Raw genomic sequence first — 18,838 nt, 5'->3', positions numbered from 1 at the left:
ACAATTCAAACAGAAATTCCTTCTTGTGACTTGTCAAAGTCGATGCTTAGAGAGGAAACTGACTGTCATTGTCTCTTGAGAATGTCCTTTGATTGTAAGACTCAATTCTTGGAGAGATTTAACTCGCTGCAGGCATCACTTTACCATGACGTTAACAAAAGAGAAATCATGTTACAGAAGGATCTTAGCACCAGCCAACCCGCGCTTCAAACAAATGTCAATAGGCAGGTCAAGTGAGCCCAATGGCCTTAGTTTTCCAACAGTGCTGATATGTTACTCTAACTTGATATACAAGCGGGGTTGCTAAAAAGTTCCTGGCTTTGGGTAGAAGAAAATAAAGGAGGATCAGTTAACTATGGTTTCTTTCAACATATTCCCTTCACATCATCATCATCATCATCATCTTCGTTTATCGTCCGCATTCCATGCTAGCATGGGTTGGATGGTCCAACTGGGGTCTGGGAAGCCAGAAGGCTGCACCAGGCCCAGTCTGATCTGGCAATGTTTCTACGGCTGGATGCCCTTCCTAACGCCAACCACTCCGTGAGTGTAGTGGGTGCTTTTTATGTGCCGATTCACACAATTATTGCAGTGGTCCTTCGTTTTTTCTAAGCCCTGTAAAAGAACTTTGAAGGTTAGGCCTCTAACCAAGCCTTTCATGGTACCCTTAAAACCAGGAACTTTCCAGTACCCCCGTGTATGTGTGTGTACATACATACATAAACACACACACACACACACACACACACACACACACACACACACGAGGAGGGTGCTGAATAGTTTCAGGCTTTGGGTAAAAGAAAGTAGAGGAAGATCAGTTAATTATGATTTTATTCAGCATATTTAACACTTATTGCAGCGATCCTTCAGTTTTTTTAAGCCTTGTAAAAAGAACTCAGAATGGTTGGGCCCCCAAACAGACCTTTTGTGATACCCTTGAAGCCAAGAACTTTTCAGCACCCCCTTGTGTAATACTACATGTGCTTTCATAGAATAACCCCATGTTATCCCAGAACAATATATCATGGGGCAATTTTCACCCCATTTAACCCTTTATCATTTAAAGCAGCCCATCAGGCTCAAATATTCTATTTGTTTTAGATTTAAACTGGTCGTATCCAGCCTCTCACACCTACCCTACAATGTCATTCTAGAAACATACAATCATATCATCAAAATTTCAAAGCTGTGAATTAATGTATGATTAATTCCAGCACGTAAAAAGCACCATTTGAACATGGTTGATGCCAGTGCCACCTGACTGGGCCCCCCGTACTAGTGGCACATAAAAAGTACCCACTATATTTTCGGAGTGGTTGGCATTAAGAAAGGGCATCCAGCTTTAGAAACCTTGCCAGATCAGATTGGAGCCTGGTACAGCCTCCTGGCTGGCCAGTCCTCGGCCAAACCGGCCAACCCATGCCAGTATGGAAAGCAGATATTAAACGATGATGATGTATGCCAGCATGGAAGGTAGACTTTAAATGATGATGATAAGTGTAAATAAATAGGCATTAGGTGCAGGAGTGGCTTTGCTAACCAACCACATGGTTCCGGGTTCAGTCCCACTGCGTGGCATCTTGGGCAAGTGTCTTCTAACTATAGCCTCGGGCCGACCAAAGCCTTGTGAGTGGATTTGGTAGATGGAAACTGAAAGAAGCCTGTCATATATATATATATATATATGTGTGTATATGTTTGTGTGTCTGTGTTTGTCCCTCTAGCATTGCTTGACAACCGATGCTGGTGTGTTTACGTCCCCGTCACTTAGCGGTTCGGCAAAAGAGACCGATAGAATAAGTACTGGACTTACAAAGAAATAAGTCCCGGAGTCGATTTGCTCGACTAAAGGCGGTGCTCCAGCATGGCCGCAGTCAAATGACTGAAACGAGTAAAAGAGAGATAGTATTACGTTTAGCAGAATAATCTGAATGCTAAAAGGTTAAAGCATTGTTTTTTTCTGTAACCAATGTTTCTGAAATAGCCACAACTGATTTTTTTTTTCTTTCTTTTCATTTCAGGCCATCAGAAAAAGATCATCCTGGCCATCGACCGCCTAAAACGAATTATGGCTGGTACTAAGCGCTTGTCTTCTTTAGAGCAAAGGTCACCCTACATTGAGCCTCTCGAACCTCCTGCGATGAATATGTCGGGCCAGTGGTCACTCGACACGGGTAGCAACAGTTCTTCGGACACTACCCTGACCTTGACTCGGCCTAAAAAATCGACATCCGGTGAAAGTTTGACCGAAATGCACCCATTTCATCCATACCGGGAGAAAGAGGGCAGCAGTGGCGACCAAACACCCACCTCATCCAGTCCTGGCAATCTCCCTCCAGATTACGTAGCCATTCAAGTGAAACGCTCATTGTCAAACAACAGTTCGAGTGATATGTCTCCTATTGTCGAAAGCACGGACATGACTGGTCAGCCAATAACTTACCAATCATTTCATATACCTTCTTCTAATAAGAGATGCTCTGATGTCATTGAGGAAAAATTCCCAGGTACCAACGGTCAGTTGATAATAGAGGACACCCTCAGTGATAATGTCACTCGTCCTTCGGCCACAGTCTCCCCTCGAGTCATGGTGAAACCAAAACCTGTAGCCAAGATCCCTGCTAAGTCTAAACAGCAAGGGCGTGAAATGTCCCCCGATTTATTGGACGAAAAACACAGTCGTGAGTTAGCTGTGGAAGCATTGAAGAGTTTCAACACAATGAAATCTTGTAGTCAAAGTCACGAGCATATTTATGATCAGCCTGTCGTTAATCTTCCTAAATCACCCAAACCACTGGTTTTACCAAAGTCTGTTAGTCTAAACAACAACACCTCCATCTCAACCGGCTGCGAACCATTAAGTCCCATGAAACCAGATGCTGACGACTACTATCCACCAATCGCGACAAAGCCAAAGAAGGTGCCACCCCCACCACCTCCGAAGCGAAGTAACTCAATGCGTGTAGAGGGACCGAAATACAACTTACCCAACCGACGCAGTGAACCGGCTACCCCTATCTGTATGGCTGACTCGTTGTCAAAATCACTGCCCAACTCCACAACACACCACGAAGAATTTGCAAACTGCGTCAAAACTTTGTCAGAGCGTTTCGGCAAGAATATGGGCAATGCCGATGCCCAAGACTCATCATCCAATGAAAGCGATGAAATGCCTCCTCCCCCTCCTCCACTTGCCATGGATATTATCACCCCAAGACTTCATAACTATGGCATTCCTTCCAAGGGAGGTCGACCCACTATGGATCTTTCCAGCAACAATCCACCTTCCAGGCTAAAAAAAGACACATGCCCCATCCTGAAAGAGAAACCAGCATTTTTGATGCAAAAATTTCCAATTAACGAGAAGATAATTGAGGATCCCCCAGCCCCTATGGCACTACCAACCTCCACTCTAGATAAGAGCATCCCAGAACAAGAAGAGTTTGTGGCAAAGCGAAAGGATTCTACATTGAGCGTGGAATCAAACAGTTCCAACTCGAGTGTGGAATCTAACACTTTGCCGTTCGCTAACGAAAACATCGGTACGATAAAGCAGAAGAATTCTCCTGCGGCGCTGAAGCTAATTGAAGGACTCCAAGCAGATTTTGATTTGACAGACGTCGATCATGACAACATTGGTATTCGCTCCAACAGCACTTCACTCACAAGTAGCTCAATCGAAAGGACACATGCAAAATTAAACGATGATGCTAATGATGAACGTAAGTATTTTATGTCATCGTAAACTGACCTGTAAAGGTTTTAGTTATGTCACTGCTTGTTCCATGTCAGTTAAGGGCCATCTGCAGCTTGCAGAAGAATGGCATACCTAACAGAAAATTATCTTATGCTGAACCATATCTCATGCTACTCAGTTCTCAGAAAAAGGTTGCCCATGCTTGTTCTACGTCCTATCATTCCCTGTAGCAAAGTAAGACACCAAATGATTGCAAACAGACATATCTAACATAGGTTGAACCAAGTATGTAATGTGGCTTAGACATGCAACCTTTCAGAAATAACCGTCAACTGTCCCTCTCAAATCTTACCCTACAAAACTTTAGATACTAGCTGTGAATATTCCAATTCGTTAGCTGTGTAAATGTGCCCTTTCTGTATATTTGCCCCCAAAGATTATATTAACCTTTTCATTACCATATTTTAAATGAAATAACAATGACTCTGTGTTTTAAATTAATTTTTGAAAATGATCAAGAATTTGAAAGGATTTAGTAAAACAATTTGAGAGGGTGCTTAGTGCAGTAGATTGGCAAAATTGTTACAGCACCAGACTATATTCCTTGCAGTATGTTTTGCAGCTCATTGTACACCATAACTTTAAATCTTACCAAAGTTAAATTAGCCTTTATTTTCTGCAGTTGATTAAGTAAAGTTCCAGTCTTATATCGGTACCTCGGTGGCATGTAAAAAGCATCAGTGTGCCGGTGGCACGTAAAAAGCACCATCCGAATGTGGCCAATGCCAGTGCTGCCTTGACTGGCTTCTGTGCCGGTGGCACGTAAAAAGCACCAACCGATCGTGTCCGCTGCCAGCCTCCCCTGGCACGTAAACAGCACCCACTACACTCATGGAGTGGTTGGCGTTTGGAAGGGCATCCAGCTATAGAAACACTGCCAGATCAGACTGGAGCCTGGTGCAGCCTCCTGGCTTCCCAGACCCTGGTTGAACCGTCCAACCCGTGCTAGCATGGAAAACGGACGTTAACCGATGATGATGATGCTCCCATGTCTAACTTTACCCTCTACTTGGTCTCCCGAACCCAAAAAAATAAACAGTTGCACATACAGCTCAAGAGTAACAATTACAGGCAAGCTAATGGACAGAATCATCTGCATCTTCTCTTTCTGCTTGTGCTGTTCATTTATTAACTAACCGCTCTCCTAAATTTATAGTCTTAAAATTATTATTAAGATGATGCACAGAACATAACTTACACAGCGGCCTCCAAAAAAATGTATACACACTTTAGGAAAGGAAAAATCTACATAAATAATTTTATTCAGTGTTACTACAATTTATTCAGTGTTATCGCAATTTGAAAGAGGTAAAACTTCAAAAGAGGTATTTATATTTACAGAAGTGCAGGTGGCACGTAAAATGTGCAGGTGGCACGTAAAAAGCACCCACTACACTCACGGAGTGGTTGGCGTTAGGAAGGGCATCCAGCTGTAGAAACATTGCCAAATTAGACTGGAGCCTGGTGCAGCCTTCTGGCTTCCCAGAACCCCGGTCGAACCGTCCAACCCATGCTAGCATGGAGAACGGACGTTAAACGACGATGATGATGATGAGAAGTACTTCTACAAGTCAAATATTTATACAAAATTCTCCTTTCCTTAAGTTTTTTTTTTTTTGGTGGACTCTGTTGAAGTGCTTTCCAAAAGTGGCTAAGATAGGTTGATACTGTATTTAATGGCTTAAAAAATGTACGCACTTCAGTTACAGCTGTGCATATTAAGGAAAAATGGTGTTTCATGTATTATCTCTTATGGAAGGTCCAACTCAGCATTTTAGGATCCAGGGGTGATTTTCTGAGCCCCTTTTCTTTCGTTTTTTTTTTTTTCCTACTCCTCCTCACAAAAACTCAGCATCAAATATGCCTGAGGGTCCTGTAGTTTCTTGCTGAACATCTTGCACGGATGATTTGTTTGTAATCTACTATAGTAATACTCTTGTGTTTTTCTCCGTCACAACATATGAATGAGAAAGGAAGGGTTGATGGCAAACTTGGTAGTGGGATAATTGAAGTTCTACAGCGAAAAAAAGTCAAACAGTGTTTCAACTCTGTGTGAGTGTATATGTATATAAAAGGGAATCCTGAGTGATTGTTTGTGTGTGTATGTGTAATGGAAGTGGGATGGTGAACATCCAACGCTGAAAAGAAAAATCAACAGCGTTTCAACTCTGCTTGAGTGTATGTGTGTGCATGTACAAGGGAAGTATGTGAATGTTTGTATGTGTGATTATTATGTACCTTATTTATATACAAAATACTACAATTAGCCTTCATTTTCGACAGCATGGGGCCAGCTAGTAATTAAATCAAAAGTATTGCCTGTTTCAGATGAACAAGTGTAACCACCACGACAGGTGTGGAAGTGATCGCGGAGCAATGTGAGATGAAGTGTCTTGCTCAAAAACACAATGCACCACCCGATCCAGGAATCGAAACTACGATTTCGCTAGGTCATTCCACCCTCAAATGCCATCAAAATCGGTATATAATAAATAACATGTAAATAACGGAATTTTACTAATTCCTTCACTGTCTCGTCTTCGTTGCAGCTCCCCAGCGGCCTCCTTTGCCAAAGAAGTATGAAGCTTCAGCGTCGCCGATTATTGCACCGAAACCCAAACTCAGACCCACACCCCCGCCTGTAGAACCCAAGAAGCCCGTGGAACCGCCACCCAAACCGTAAGTATTATTATTAGCTGTGGACTATTCAAGGGAGATAACTATATATATATATATATATCCATATTTTGACATGGTGAATAAATTGAAGCACATTTGTGCGTATGTATGTCTGTGAATTTATGTATACTCTTTTACTTGTTTAAGTCATTTTACTGTGGCCATGCTGGAACACCGCCTTTAGTCGATCGAGCAAATCGACCATCGCTTGACAACCGATGTTGGTGTGTTTACATCCCCCGCTACTTAGCCGTTCGGGACGAACGAGACTGATAGAATAAGTACTAGGCTTACAAAGGATAAGCCCTGGGGTCGAGTTGCTCGACTAAACGGCGGTGCTCCAGCATGGCCACAGTCAAATGACTGAAACAAGTAAAAGAGTATATGTATGTATATAAAAATGTTGGTGATGATATATGTTGTATATACGTCTTTATGCATAGAAAATTACCAAGCTTTGTAATTCTCTTTCTATTTGTCTTCTTTATTTCAGTGCCAAACCTGCTACCACAGAGACAGGGAATGTTCTACATGACATAGACAACATGCTACAGAACCTCACCGAAGAACTCGATGCTATGTTGGAACTAAGTTAAGAGACGTTGCCTTCGCCATTGTCCATCTCCACGTACCACGCATACCGACACTCACACACCTCTCCACTTGAACCGTTATTATTCCAGACCACCACCACTTCTACTTTTACTATTGTTGCTGCTGCTACTGTATTTCATTATTATTATTAATATTTAAAAAGTGGTGGTAGATTGACATTTATATATATGTATGTATACACACACATGAAACGTGTGTATGCATATATATATATATATATGCATACATACACACATACATTAAAGCTTGGATTGAATATCTTGTGGTATTTAGTTACGTCCCTTTATATTCAGACTTTGAAACTCGCCATGGTCGACTTTTATCTTTTATTCGTTTATGGTTAACGAAATAATGTACCAGTTGTATTCTGGTGTCAACTTGATCGACTTAATTAACTCCCCTCCTTTCCCAAATTTCTGGCCTTGTGCCTGTTAGAAATGTTAATAATAATAATAACCATTATTATTATTATTATTATTATTATATTATGAAAAAAAAATTTTTTTTTTTTTTGTTAATTCCAACAGCTGCTCTTGAACTTAGAAACAAGCTGTGTCTGGGCTAATATTTATTTTTTATTTTTATGGTTTGTTTGTAAAATTTTTTTTTTTTCAAATTTGTCGTAAAATTTTACAAATTATTAAGTCATGTGGAACAACATTTAAGATTGGAAAAAAAAAATTTTTTTTTTTAAATTCTTTTTCGGGCGATGAACACATGTGAAGCGTGACAATGTGCAACTGCTCAAACATGGTGATTTCATCATTGCCATTTATCATCATCATTATCATCAACATTATCAGTTATCATAATCACTACTCCCACCATCATCATCATCATCATTGATAGTAGCATCACACGAATAGCATTTAGTTTTTAAACGTTTACGAAGGAATTTTTTTTTTTTTTTGTGTGATGTCTTCTACCTCACAGAACCTCCACACACCTACTACCACTACTACTACTATTATTATCATTACTATTATTATTAACCAGAATTCATGCCAAATAATGGTTTCTCTCCTCCAGCTAGTCCCCTAAACCAAAATCCCATGTTCCCCCACCATTGTATAAATTATAGAATTTTTTTCTCATTTATTTTTTTCCGTTTGTAAATCTTTTGTAAATGTATCTTGGCTCTTAAAATACAAAATTGTGGGTGAAAGTAAATTTGGATATGTATATATGGGTGTGTGTGTGTATGTATGTATGTATATATATATATATATATGTGCATTCACACGTGGTTGCATGAATGTGAATACATGTATGTATGTGTAGAGACACATGTATGTGCGTGTTCTTAGATGTATAGTTTGTTGTATGCAACGCTGGTAAAAAAAAAAAAAAAGAGAATAAAATGGTGCACGCTGCCATGCCATGCCATGCCAGTGTAGGTTAGTAATTTATAAACAAGAATACAAGCGAATAATCAATATTTTATCTCATTGACGACCTTGTTTTATTAACTGTTGTTCTTGTTGTTTTGCAACCCCCCTGTCAGATGTATGTGAGTTTTGGACGTAGCGAGAGAGCTTGTTTGGGAACTTTTGAAAAAAAAGAAAAAAATTCATTCCCAATAAGACACACAAAAAGACAAAAAATAATATTAAAAAAAAAACACAAAAAAAGATAAAAATCTTTCTTCTCTATAAAAAAAAAAGAAACAAAAAACTCCAAATGGGGATTGAAATAATTTATTGGCAGTTGCTGACATTCTTCACGTGTCTGAGAGAAAGTCATATAAATGCCACTCCTTTCTTACTATTTCCTAATATTTCTGATGATACCTTTCCCTTCCGCAGTTCAATACAAAACAGGACAAGCTTATCACCTCTCTTTGGAGCCCTCTCCCCCACCCCTCCGCCCATCGTCCCACCCACCTTTAAATGTGAATTTACATCAGGTGATGCAGTCAACCACGACATCTTTCCCTTCTAATCGGCAGTCAGTTGGTCACCCGGAACAGCTAACTCTCAGCAGTGTTTAGTTTAATGAAAATCCTCTTTCTCTTCTAACACATTTAGGCATTCGCAGTTACAATACATATATATATATATATAGGTATATATATAAAATAAATAATATTGCTTTTGCTTCATCAAATTTGGTTCTGTTATTATGAGACACTAAGCAACTTTTGAATTGCTTCCAACCATTCAAATTTTACTCTTGAGCAATTATGGTGAGTGTAACCTTGAGCAAGGCACTTAAGGTCTACTTGCTCTAGTTTTGATTTGACTGATTATGAAACAGGTCCCGCCTTCCTCATACTTTTGTTTTTACTTTATAGCCAGGTGGTTAAGTAGACAGGTCATTCAGCAACAAAACCACTTGCTCCAGTGTGCATATATATATGTATATATATAAAAATGAGGGAATATTATTCCAAACTTACAGGGAAAAATTCAATTTAGAAATACTAAATCAAATTTCACAAAATATAATATATATATATACTCACATACACACACACAAATATACATATATAAACTTAATCATTAGACTAGGATGTGAACAATTCCCAAGAAATTTTCAGATTTATTCATAATTTTATTGTGACATACAGTTTTTTTCCAGCCACTGAAAGAGCTCTGCAGAAAAAAAGTGAATGCTCTAAATCTGCAGAGAGCTTGTAGTAATGGAAACAAACTGAAAAAAATTGTGAATAAATGTTATAAAAATCTATATATACAGACCCTTCCCAAGCATGCATATAGCAAAGTGTATGTGTGTGCATGTATATATATATATATATATATATTGTAAATTAATTCTACAAAGTGAATGTTCTGTTTTGCAGATTGCTTGTAAGAGAGATCTTTATATTATAAGTAAAAAAGGTCATTTTTGCGGAAAAGTTAGTAAGAATTGCAATGTTGCTCTCTCTGATGACTATCGTGCTTCAAGTTAATGTAGCTATATTCTATAATTCCTGTGTGATCGACATAATTTGTGCACATCCAGCTTTTTCTTCTTCATTTCAATTCTTTTGTCTTATTTCGTTTCAGAGAAACATGAGGTCATAAGACTTGTTTTTTGACATCTTAAACACCTATGTATGTATGTGTGAGATATATATATATATATTCGCGTGTGTATGTTAAAAGTATGTATGAAGATACAAAATACTGGTTAAGCTAGTTCTAAAAGCTTGTAACTTTGGTCCTCTCACTTATGTACATATCTTGTATTCATCTGTGTTTGAACAGAAGGCCACTTGACTTACGTATGCATACAAGAGTGCATACATGTGCACACAGACACACTGTTGACTACTGTCGTGTATAGTAGTTGTTGCAGGTAAACTCTGGGCTGCACCAACTGTCCTGGCATCATGTAATGCAACATTTTAATTTGCAGGGTTTAATTTTAAGAGCATACTGAAATCACAGTAGCGCTTTATATGGGGTGGCAACAAAGCCTTGTATGATAACGTCCACACCAAACCATCCCAGCAATTGTTTTCGTGAGGTTGAAACTTCTTAAAATTCAATGCAAGACTTTCTATCATATAGTATTTGTTACAAACAAAGTGATAAAAACTCAATACTTGTAATAGAGTAAGTATATTTTTTATTAAGAGTGACTATTGTGGCCATTCCTACTGTTTTGATCTGGCCAGGCGGTCCAGTCCTATGATGGCATTTTAAAGAATATTGTGCATATGAGTGAGTGTGGATGAAGTATGAACAGGATATTTAATTACTGGGACGTGCCTGTTAGCTTTTCTAGTCACAACTCTCTTGGAACGCTTGACCTCGGCATTAACAAAAGTATCAGCAATTACCGTTCTTCTATGTCTTAGAAACAAACTGTACCTATTTAGAGCTGGGTAACTTGATGCAGCTCAGTAGCTTTGTCACAGAGACTATTGGCAGCATTATTTGCATATAATGCACTGAACCATTCAGCTGATTGACCAACATCCTGTTATCTCGGTCATATGTGCCTGTGTAAATAAATGTAATTCAAATAATTAAATCAATAATTGTTAATATGACAAAATGTATTTTGTCAGAATAACAATTATGGATTAAAAATTTTACTGCCTCTCAGATTTATCATTGAGATCTTTATTCTAAGTGGCTGGACATACCTACTTTGGAACCAGTCACCCCTGGAATAAATATATAATTATACATACCTAGACATTGTATGTAGCATAACTTGTATATATGGTGGACTAACTAAATAGGGCACAAGTATCTTCAACTTCAAGGTACCTTGTTTAATTGATACAAATAATTCTCTCGTCATATAATGCCTGCTCTGTCTGTATCTCAATAGATGTTTGTGTATGTCACATTATTTTGAGAAATACCAGTTATGTATTGGAAGGTCTTTTCAATTGATTATATGTATATGTGTATATATATATATATATATATACACCCTTCCTTCTATCTATAATTTACAGTTTTGTGTCAGTCAATGTGAAGTCATCATGATTGGGGCATGTTGGTGCATACACAGAATATAATACGGCAAAGTTTTTTTCCAATACGAAATAATCCTATGTAGAGTGATCTCATGCTGAATGTAATAACTCACATATACCATTTTTACTTTCGATAATTTTTCAACGTATTGGGGGAAATGTTATTTTGAAGAACAACCTGTGGAGAACGTGGGATAGAGATCTGGTGACACCCTGACAATTTCAATTGATCCTGGGTATATGAAGCTGATGCAGTAAGCACCTGGGTAGTTCATATTAGTGCAAATTAAGTAAAATGCATTTCTTGCTTCTGGCAACTTCCTTCTTTCTCTGAGAAAAAAAAAAAAAACTTTTCTACAACCACCCAAGCCATGCTATTATTACCTAACTCAATCTGCATAAATCTCAGTGTATCAGTTCTTGGGTTGTGTCGCTGTCACCTTCCTATCCTTTACATAATGTTTCGCCTCCGCCAGCTTTGCTATTTATTTCTGCTTCTCTATAAGCAGATTAAAAGTGATCTATATAATTATGCAATGGTTAGCTTAATCTATTGGCTTTATAAATTAGCTGTAAAAAATTAAAAGCAAAAAAAAAAAAAAGCACAAATAAAATAGACCAGCCACACTGACAGCCTTAAGAAATGAATGAAGATAAACGGGGGTGGTGCCAGCAACTGTCATTAACCCACCCCACATATATACATATATGTATAGGGTGGCCCATGTCACAAAGGTGTTAATTCATCTATGCCGTTTTAAATCTACGATAACTTAGCACCTCATATAGTATATACAAGAAGAGCCACAGATTGTGAATTACATATAAAAAAAAATGTACTAAACCTTGAAACCCTCTGTGACTTTTGGGGGCTCCCCTTTATATATATGTACACACACACAAAACCCAAATTCATTTCCTTTTTTTTTTTTTTTTTTTGGTGTGTTCCATCGCTGCCTGAGATGTAAAGCTTTCTTGCTTCACATTCACTTTAAATGCTCTTCAAATGTGCTTCTTCAAAATAATACCCTTGTCTTCCTATACAACTTCACCCACTCCCAATCTCTACTCTACCACTACGAAAAATCATGTCAAACTAACTCCCAACTCCTTGTTTCTGTTCTTCAAAGTGGTCCCAGATGACCCCACCCCACTCCCTTCACTACAGAAAAAAATTTTTTTTTTACTGGCAAACTCTGCCAATGTGCAAGCCTTGCTGACGATCTCTGTAATTTAAGTTCATAGCCCCTTTCCATCCCCCCTGGTTTTTCTTACTTGGTCCACTTGACCTATGGATATGTCTCTGACAGCATAACTGATATTGAATAAAAGAATTTGTACAAATAATCTTTTGTTATCTTTGGATTCCTTTTTTTTTTTTCAATTCTTATCCATGCTGACAAATAACTTTATTCTGTCAAAACACATATACAACAGGCTTCTTTTCAGTTTCCGTCTACCAAATCCACTGACAAGGCTTTGGTCGGCCCAAGGTGCCACACAGTGGGACTGAACCCAGAATCATGTGATTGGTAAACAAGCTACTTACCACACAGCCACTCCTACTGCTTAAATAATCATCATATCCCAATGAGTGACTATCTCTGATAGACATAACACTGGCTACACTTTCAGGTTTTCTTTTTGATAAAATTTTCAAAAATAATCCAAGTTTACAATTAAGTCTGAATTGTTCACAAAGTCCTGCTAATTCACATAATTCAACCGAAGGGAAAAGTGTCATGATTGCAGAGTGGAATGAGAACAGTGTACATCTGCAGATCAAATACAGGGTCAGGTTTGAAATTCTTATACAACCATAAGACAGATGAAGAAGGCTGGAGTGTACATGGATGAAGCAGTGAAAGCAACAATCAAGATTAGAACATGAGACCAATTGTAAACAGTATAAAATATACTGCTCCTTTTTCTTTTTTGCAAATTAATTTTGAAAATAAAGCATTTAATAAAATTTACATTATCAAGACTGTTGTCCAAACATAAAATTACTACCAACTACCCCACCCAAAGATGTAGCAAGGAACAAGGAAAATAATGTACAAAGTAGCTTGCTTAGGACATCTGCCCAATGGAAAACACTAAAACAGTAGCTCCAATCATGGGTTATCTTTCTATTACCAGGTGCACAATCTATTGCAACACCATTTCAAGAATAATGGCAGTGAGATAGTCTAAAACAAGAAAATTACAACAATGCTGCATAACAGTGGTGTCAGGTGTGGCATGGAAACCACCACATCACTTGATTTATTTTTCTCTTCGGTTTTACAAACTCAGTGTATACATGTAAAATGTGAGTTCATATTTCTCTATACTTTTAGTTTCTACTCAAACCGTGTACAGATTTACATGAACTTGCATCCTTGAGGACCACTGCAATGGTTGAGAAAAAACAAAAAGTGACTGTGTGGTAAGTAGCTTGCTAACCAACCACATGGGTCCGGATTCAGTCCCCCAGCATTGCTTGACAACCGATGCTGGTGTGTTTGCGTCCCCGTCACTTGGCGGTTCAGCAAAAGAGACCGATAGAATAAGTACTGGGCTAACAAAGAAAAAGTCCCGGGGTCGATTCGCTCGACTGATGGCGGTGCTCCAGCATGGCCGCAGTCAAATGACTGAAACAAGTAAAAGAGAAAAGAGAGTATACTACTTTGACAAAGGGAGACAACTACAAGAATACAAAAGTAAAAGAGGTAATCCAGGACGGAATTAAGCGTTGCATGACAAGACATTAAGATATGCAGAATGGCTAGCAGCTAAACTAGAGGCAAGACAAACTGAGAATAAGAGATCAGCAAATCACACTTGCTATTCTACAAGATTGTTTTATCAGTATTTGCAACACTACCATTACAGGTATTTAATACAAAATAACGATCTACATCAGTGGTTCTCAACCAGGGACCATGTAAAGGGTTTGTTGTTAAAATTTATGTACAATAAATTGGATTTACTTCTACAAAAATATTTTAGCAGTTTTTAAATACATCTAATAAATAATTATAAAAATATAATTTCTTTTTAAACATTATTTAGTTGTGAGGATCCATGCGAAATACTGACACTAGTATCAGTCAGATAGGGTTTGACAAGACAGGTTTTACTTTGGCCCAATGCCCTTGTCAACAACCATCACCTATTTCCAGCTAAGGTTATATCTCCACATGACTAGACATGTTTCATGAGAAGACTGCAAACTGATTGTCAAGACTAGAGCAGCTTTTCTCATATTGTTCCACAAAAACTCCAAGGAACAGTGCCGTACATGAAGTAATAGAACTAATCCAGATGTACAACACCACAACCCTTTTAGTATTCAGATTGTCAATTGTGAAGTTTATATTGTTATAAATTATCACACATTATCTTATAGTTTACAGACGTTGAAGTGATTGTTTAATTTCAGAATGGCATTGTAGAGTTGAGGCAACAGGACAGTTTCAACATAAAACAGGTTAACCCTTTCGTTACTCTATTTCTGACCAAAATACACCCGTGTTTCAATTAATTTCTAACATATAACTTTTTTATTTATCAATACCTTGAATACTGCTACCCACTGTGGTCTCCTCACACAAGACAAGACATCTCCAGAATTGAGTCACCCCAGAGGGCACTCACTAAACAAATTGAAGGCATGGCTGCTCTCGATTATTGAGATCGCCTTAAAGCCTTGAAACTTTACTCCCTCCAGCGTCGCATCATTTGTACGATGTGGAAAATATACCGCCAACTTTGCCCAAACGACCTAAACATTAGCTTCAAGGTTCATCCAAACTTGGAACCACGGGCTATATGTCCCCTGCCCAATTCAAGATCACAACATACATGTACACTGCAACATAATTCTTTTCCTCAACAGGCCCTGCCCTATTTAACATTGTCCCGAGGGAGATCAAAGAGGAAAAGGATCCCTCAAACTTTAAACAGAGTCTGGATAGATTCCTTCAAAGAATACCAGATAAGCCACCCATAATGGATACAACTCGCTACTTCAAAAAACTTGACTTTAACAGGATTCGAATAATCCTATCAGGTGGTGCTATTAAGTTAGACATGGCCTGGACAATCTTTGGTCGAAACATATCTAAGTTTAATATATTAATGTGACTTTTGGAAGATAATTTAATGAAATGTTCTCAACCAATTCCATACTATAATTTTTGTCACAAAGTGACTAATTGCAGGTAGATACAAGTAAATTCAACAAAATAGAAAATTATTAAAATTTTTGTTTAAACATCACTATAGAAAATGGGTTATTAGCTAATATTCAATTGGGTATACAACAAAATTTTACTATAGAATTTGTTATTCTGGGTAACTTTCTGATACCCATAATATTTATGGCAAAATAGGCCTTAATTTCATTTAACCCTTTCATTACTATATTTCTGACCAAAATACACCCCTCATGAGTTTCAATTAAATTCTAAAATAATCATGAATTTAGGCTTATTTCATTAAATAACTGAAACTTTTTAACTTAACATATTAAAGTGATATTTGGAACATAATTAAAGAAAGGGTTCTTAATCAATTCTATTGCATAACTTTTGTCTCAAAGTGACTTTAATTACAGGTAAAAATATTAAAATTTTGTTTAAACATCACCATAGAAAATGAATTATCAGCCAATATTCAAATGGGTATGCAACAAAATTTTGATAAAGAAGAATTGTGCACATCACTAAATCATCAGTTGAATTTAATGCACAACAGGTGTACCATAAAGGTGGAATAAACTGAAATACTGGAATCCACCGCAAGTTTGACCGAACTAAAGAAATCGGTCAAAAAATAATATACGGCCCTGGTTATGGTATGGAAGTGATAAATTCCAGACATCGTTTCCTAGGCCATGCTGACTAACATTATTTTCTCTGTATAAAAACTAAATCCACAGCAGTACTCAGTATTTTGCTTCACAAATTTTTCGAAATTTGATCCCCCCATTTTGTTTACATCCTGTGTAAATTTGTTTCTGCATTGTCAGAGGCATTACTTATTGAACGCCCCTCGTATCAAACAATAACTTCCAGACCACATCGTACCCTAAGCCATGCTGATTAACATTAGTTTCCCTGTATAAAAACTAAATCCACAACAGTACCCAGTATTTGCTTCACAAATTTTCCAAACTTTTGTGTTTGTTTACAATTTGCGTAAATTTGTTTCCGAAGTGATCGCTTCAAACTAGCGTACTGAAAAAAATAAAAGTCTAACGGTTTTGCTTCCTAAGGAAAACTATAGATACGAGGGGCGTTCAATAAGTAATGCCTCTGACCAACTTGCCGTTGTTCGATCTAGCTGAAATTTTGCATGTGCAATTATTTATATTTCTATAGATTACGTGGCAAATTACAGCTCCGAACTGATTGTGGTTTCTGATTTACAGGTGTTTGAAATGAGTCAAGTGGGAAATGGAGCCTGTTGAGTGTCGAGCAGTGATCCGGTTTTTGTATTTGAAATGACGCACACCACAGGAGACTTTTGATGAAATGAAAGCAACTTATGGTGATGATGCCCCATCATATGACCTTGTAAAACGCTGGCATCGTGAATTCAAACACGGTCGGAACTCTGTGGAAACAACTCCCAAATCTGGTCGCACCCCTTCTGCCATTGATGAGGCATCTGTCCGTCAAGTTGAGGCTGCCATTTTGAAAGATCGACGCATAACTATTCGCCAAATAGCCCATGAGGTCAAGATTAGTACCGGGTCTGTGGAAACTATCATTCATGACCATTTGCATATGCAAAAGGTGTCTGCCAGATGGATTCCCAGGTTGCTCACACTTTTCCAGAAGCAAGAACACGTCGAGTGCTCGAGGGTTTGAATTTAGGGATGTGCCAAGATGTGTCAAAATTTTTCAAAAGATCGATTACACAGGATGAGACCTGGGTCCATCACTATGATCCAGAGACCAAAGCCCAGTCAATGCAGTGGAAGCACCATGACAGAGTAGTGATGACAGATTTCCTGGCAAAGGGTACCACAATTACAGGAGCCTATCATGCTTCACTTTTGAGGAAATTAAGAGAAGCTATCAAAACCAAGAGGCGGGGCAAGATCAGCAAAGGCATCCTCCTCTTGCAGGACAACGCTCCGGTCCACAACTCTCATGTCGCCAGATTAGAAGCACAGGCATACGGCTATGAACTCTTCCCCCATCCCCCTACTCTCCTGACCTTGCACCCTCTGATTTTCACCTCTTCCCAGCCATGAAGTTGTTTTTGAAAGGAAAGCGTTTCCCAGATGATGCAGCCTTGATTTCTGAAGTCACGTCGTGGTTGGAGGACCAAGCTGGGGTCTTCTACGAAAACGGTCTCCAGAGCTGCATCAAACGATGGGAGAAATGCCTAACTCTGGGTTGTTCCTATGTAGAAAAAGACTAATACCTATGCCAAGTTTCGTTGCTCTACTGCTATGGGAAGTGGGTCAGGGGCATTACTTATTGAATGCCCCTCGTAAACTATCTCCCCAGAAAAATTGCTAATAAAAACATTTTAAAAGTTTTTTTTACTTCATTCCGATGTAAAATCGTCTTTGCTGTTGCCATCGCCGCTTTGTTTCTTCAGAAGGCGCTGCTTTCATTTTCGGATAAAAAAAATCCTATTCATTAATTTGTACACCACGTGCTTTAGTGCCTATCTCATTCTTTTTCTCGATATCTCCCTATTTTCCGTTGAAAAAGCTTTAAATTCGGAATCAATGCTTGATAACATGAAACTCCTATCCATTTTCAAAGTTGAAGAAAAATCGATGCCGAAAAAAAATCTCCCAAAATTCACTTCAAGCAATGTCGGATACTATAACTTAACTATTTACAATGTGAAATCACGTTTTAACGTATGTACCAACAAGATTTGGGTTCAAATTTACATTTAAATAACAACAGGTTCTCTCGGCCGGGTTGGTATTATGAACCAAAAATTTTTTCAGCCAGGTTAGTAACGAAAGGGTTAAGGCTGTAGGAAACCACAAACTATCCTTTCTTTCGCTTTGTTTACATTTAGCGTAATGGTTCGTTTCCGCCCTAATTTTCTGATAACCATAATATTTATGGCAAAATAGGCCTTAATTTCATTTAAGGCAGTGGGAAACTACAAACTATCCTCTCTTTCGCTTTGTTTACACTTAGGCTAACGGTTCGTTTCCGCCGTAATGATTTCAAATAGGCTCATTCGAAAAAGTAAAAAGAAATAGTATAAGGCTTTACTCTCCTGGGAAAGACTGTGGCTTGGTCCAGCTTCTTCAGAAAAATCACTGAAAGAAACAGTTTTTAAATTTTCACTCCATTCAGGTGCCAATTCATTTT

At 38.1% G+C, this 18,838-nt stretch overlaps 1 protein-coding gene and 1 long non-coding RNA gene across 4 annotated transcripts in view; one reads left to right on the top strand and one right to left on the bottom strand.

The window, feature by feature from the left end:
* Window positions 1-12,139, top strand: part of LOC115211584 (caskin-1) — a 377,873-nt gene extending 365,734 nt beyond the window's left edge. For all 3 annotated transcript variants that reach the window (XM_036502777.1, XM_029780142.2, XM_029780143.2), the window contains 3 exons: window positions 2,025-3,725; window positions 6,310-6,439; window positions 6,933-12,139. In XM_036502777.1, the coding sequence (XP_036358670.1) occupies window positions 2,025-3,725; window positions 6,310-6,439; window positions 6,933-7,035 (1,934 nt within the window). In that variant the 3' untranslated portion in view covers window positions 7,036-12,139. The remainder of the gene's footprint in view (window positions 1-2,024; window positions 3,726-6,309; window positions 6,440-6,932) is intronic.
* Window positions 12,140-12,400: 261 nt separating this feature from the next.
* On the bottom strand, window positions 12,401-12,806 carry LOC118763355. The gene is made up of 2 exons (XR_004999107.1): window positions 12,604-12,806; window positions 12,401-12,558 (listed from the first exon to the last, which is right to left on the bottom strand). It is a non-coding gene; the product is annotated as an uncharacterized LOC118763355 (long non-coding RNA).
* Between the last annotated feature and the right edge of the window lie 6,032 nt (window positions 12,807-18,838).

This window comes from Octopus sinensis, linkage group LG5 (assembly GCF_006345805.1).
Source record: "Octopus sinensis linkage group LG5, ASM634580v1, whole genome shotgun sequence".
NCBI lineage: Eukaryota > Metazoa > Mollusca > Cephalopoda > Octopoda > Octopodidae > Octopus > Octopus sinensis.
The sequence above is the reverse complement of the archived record's forward strand: the minus strand, read 5'-3'. Positions and strand labels throughout refer to the sequence as shown.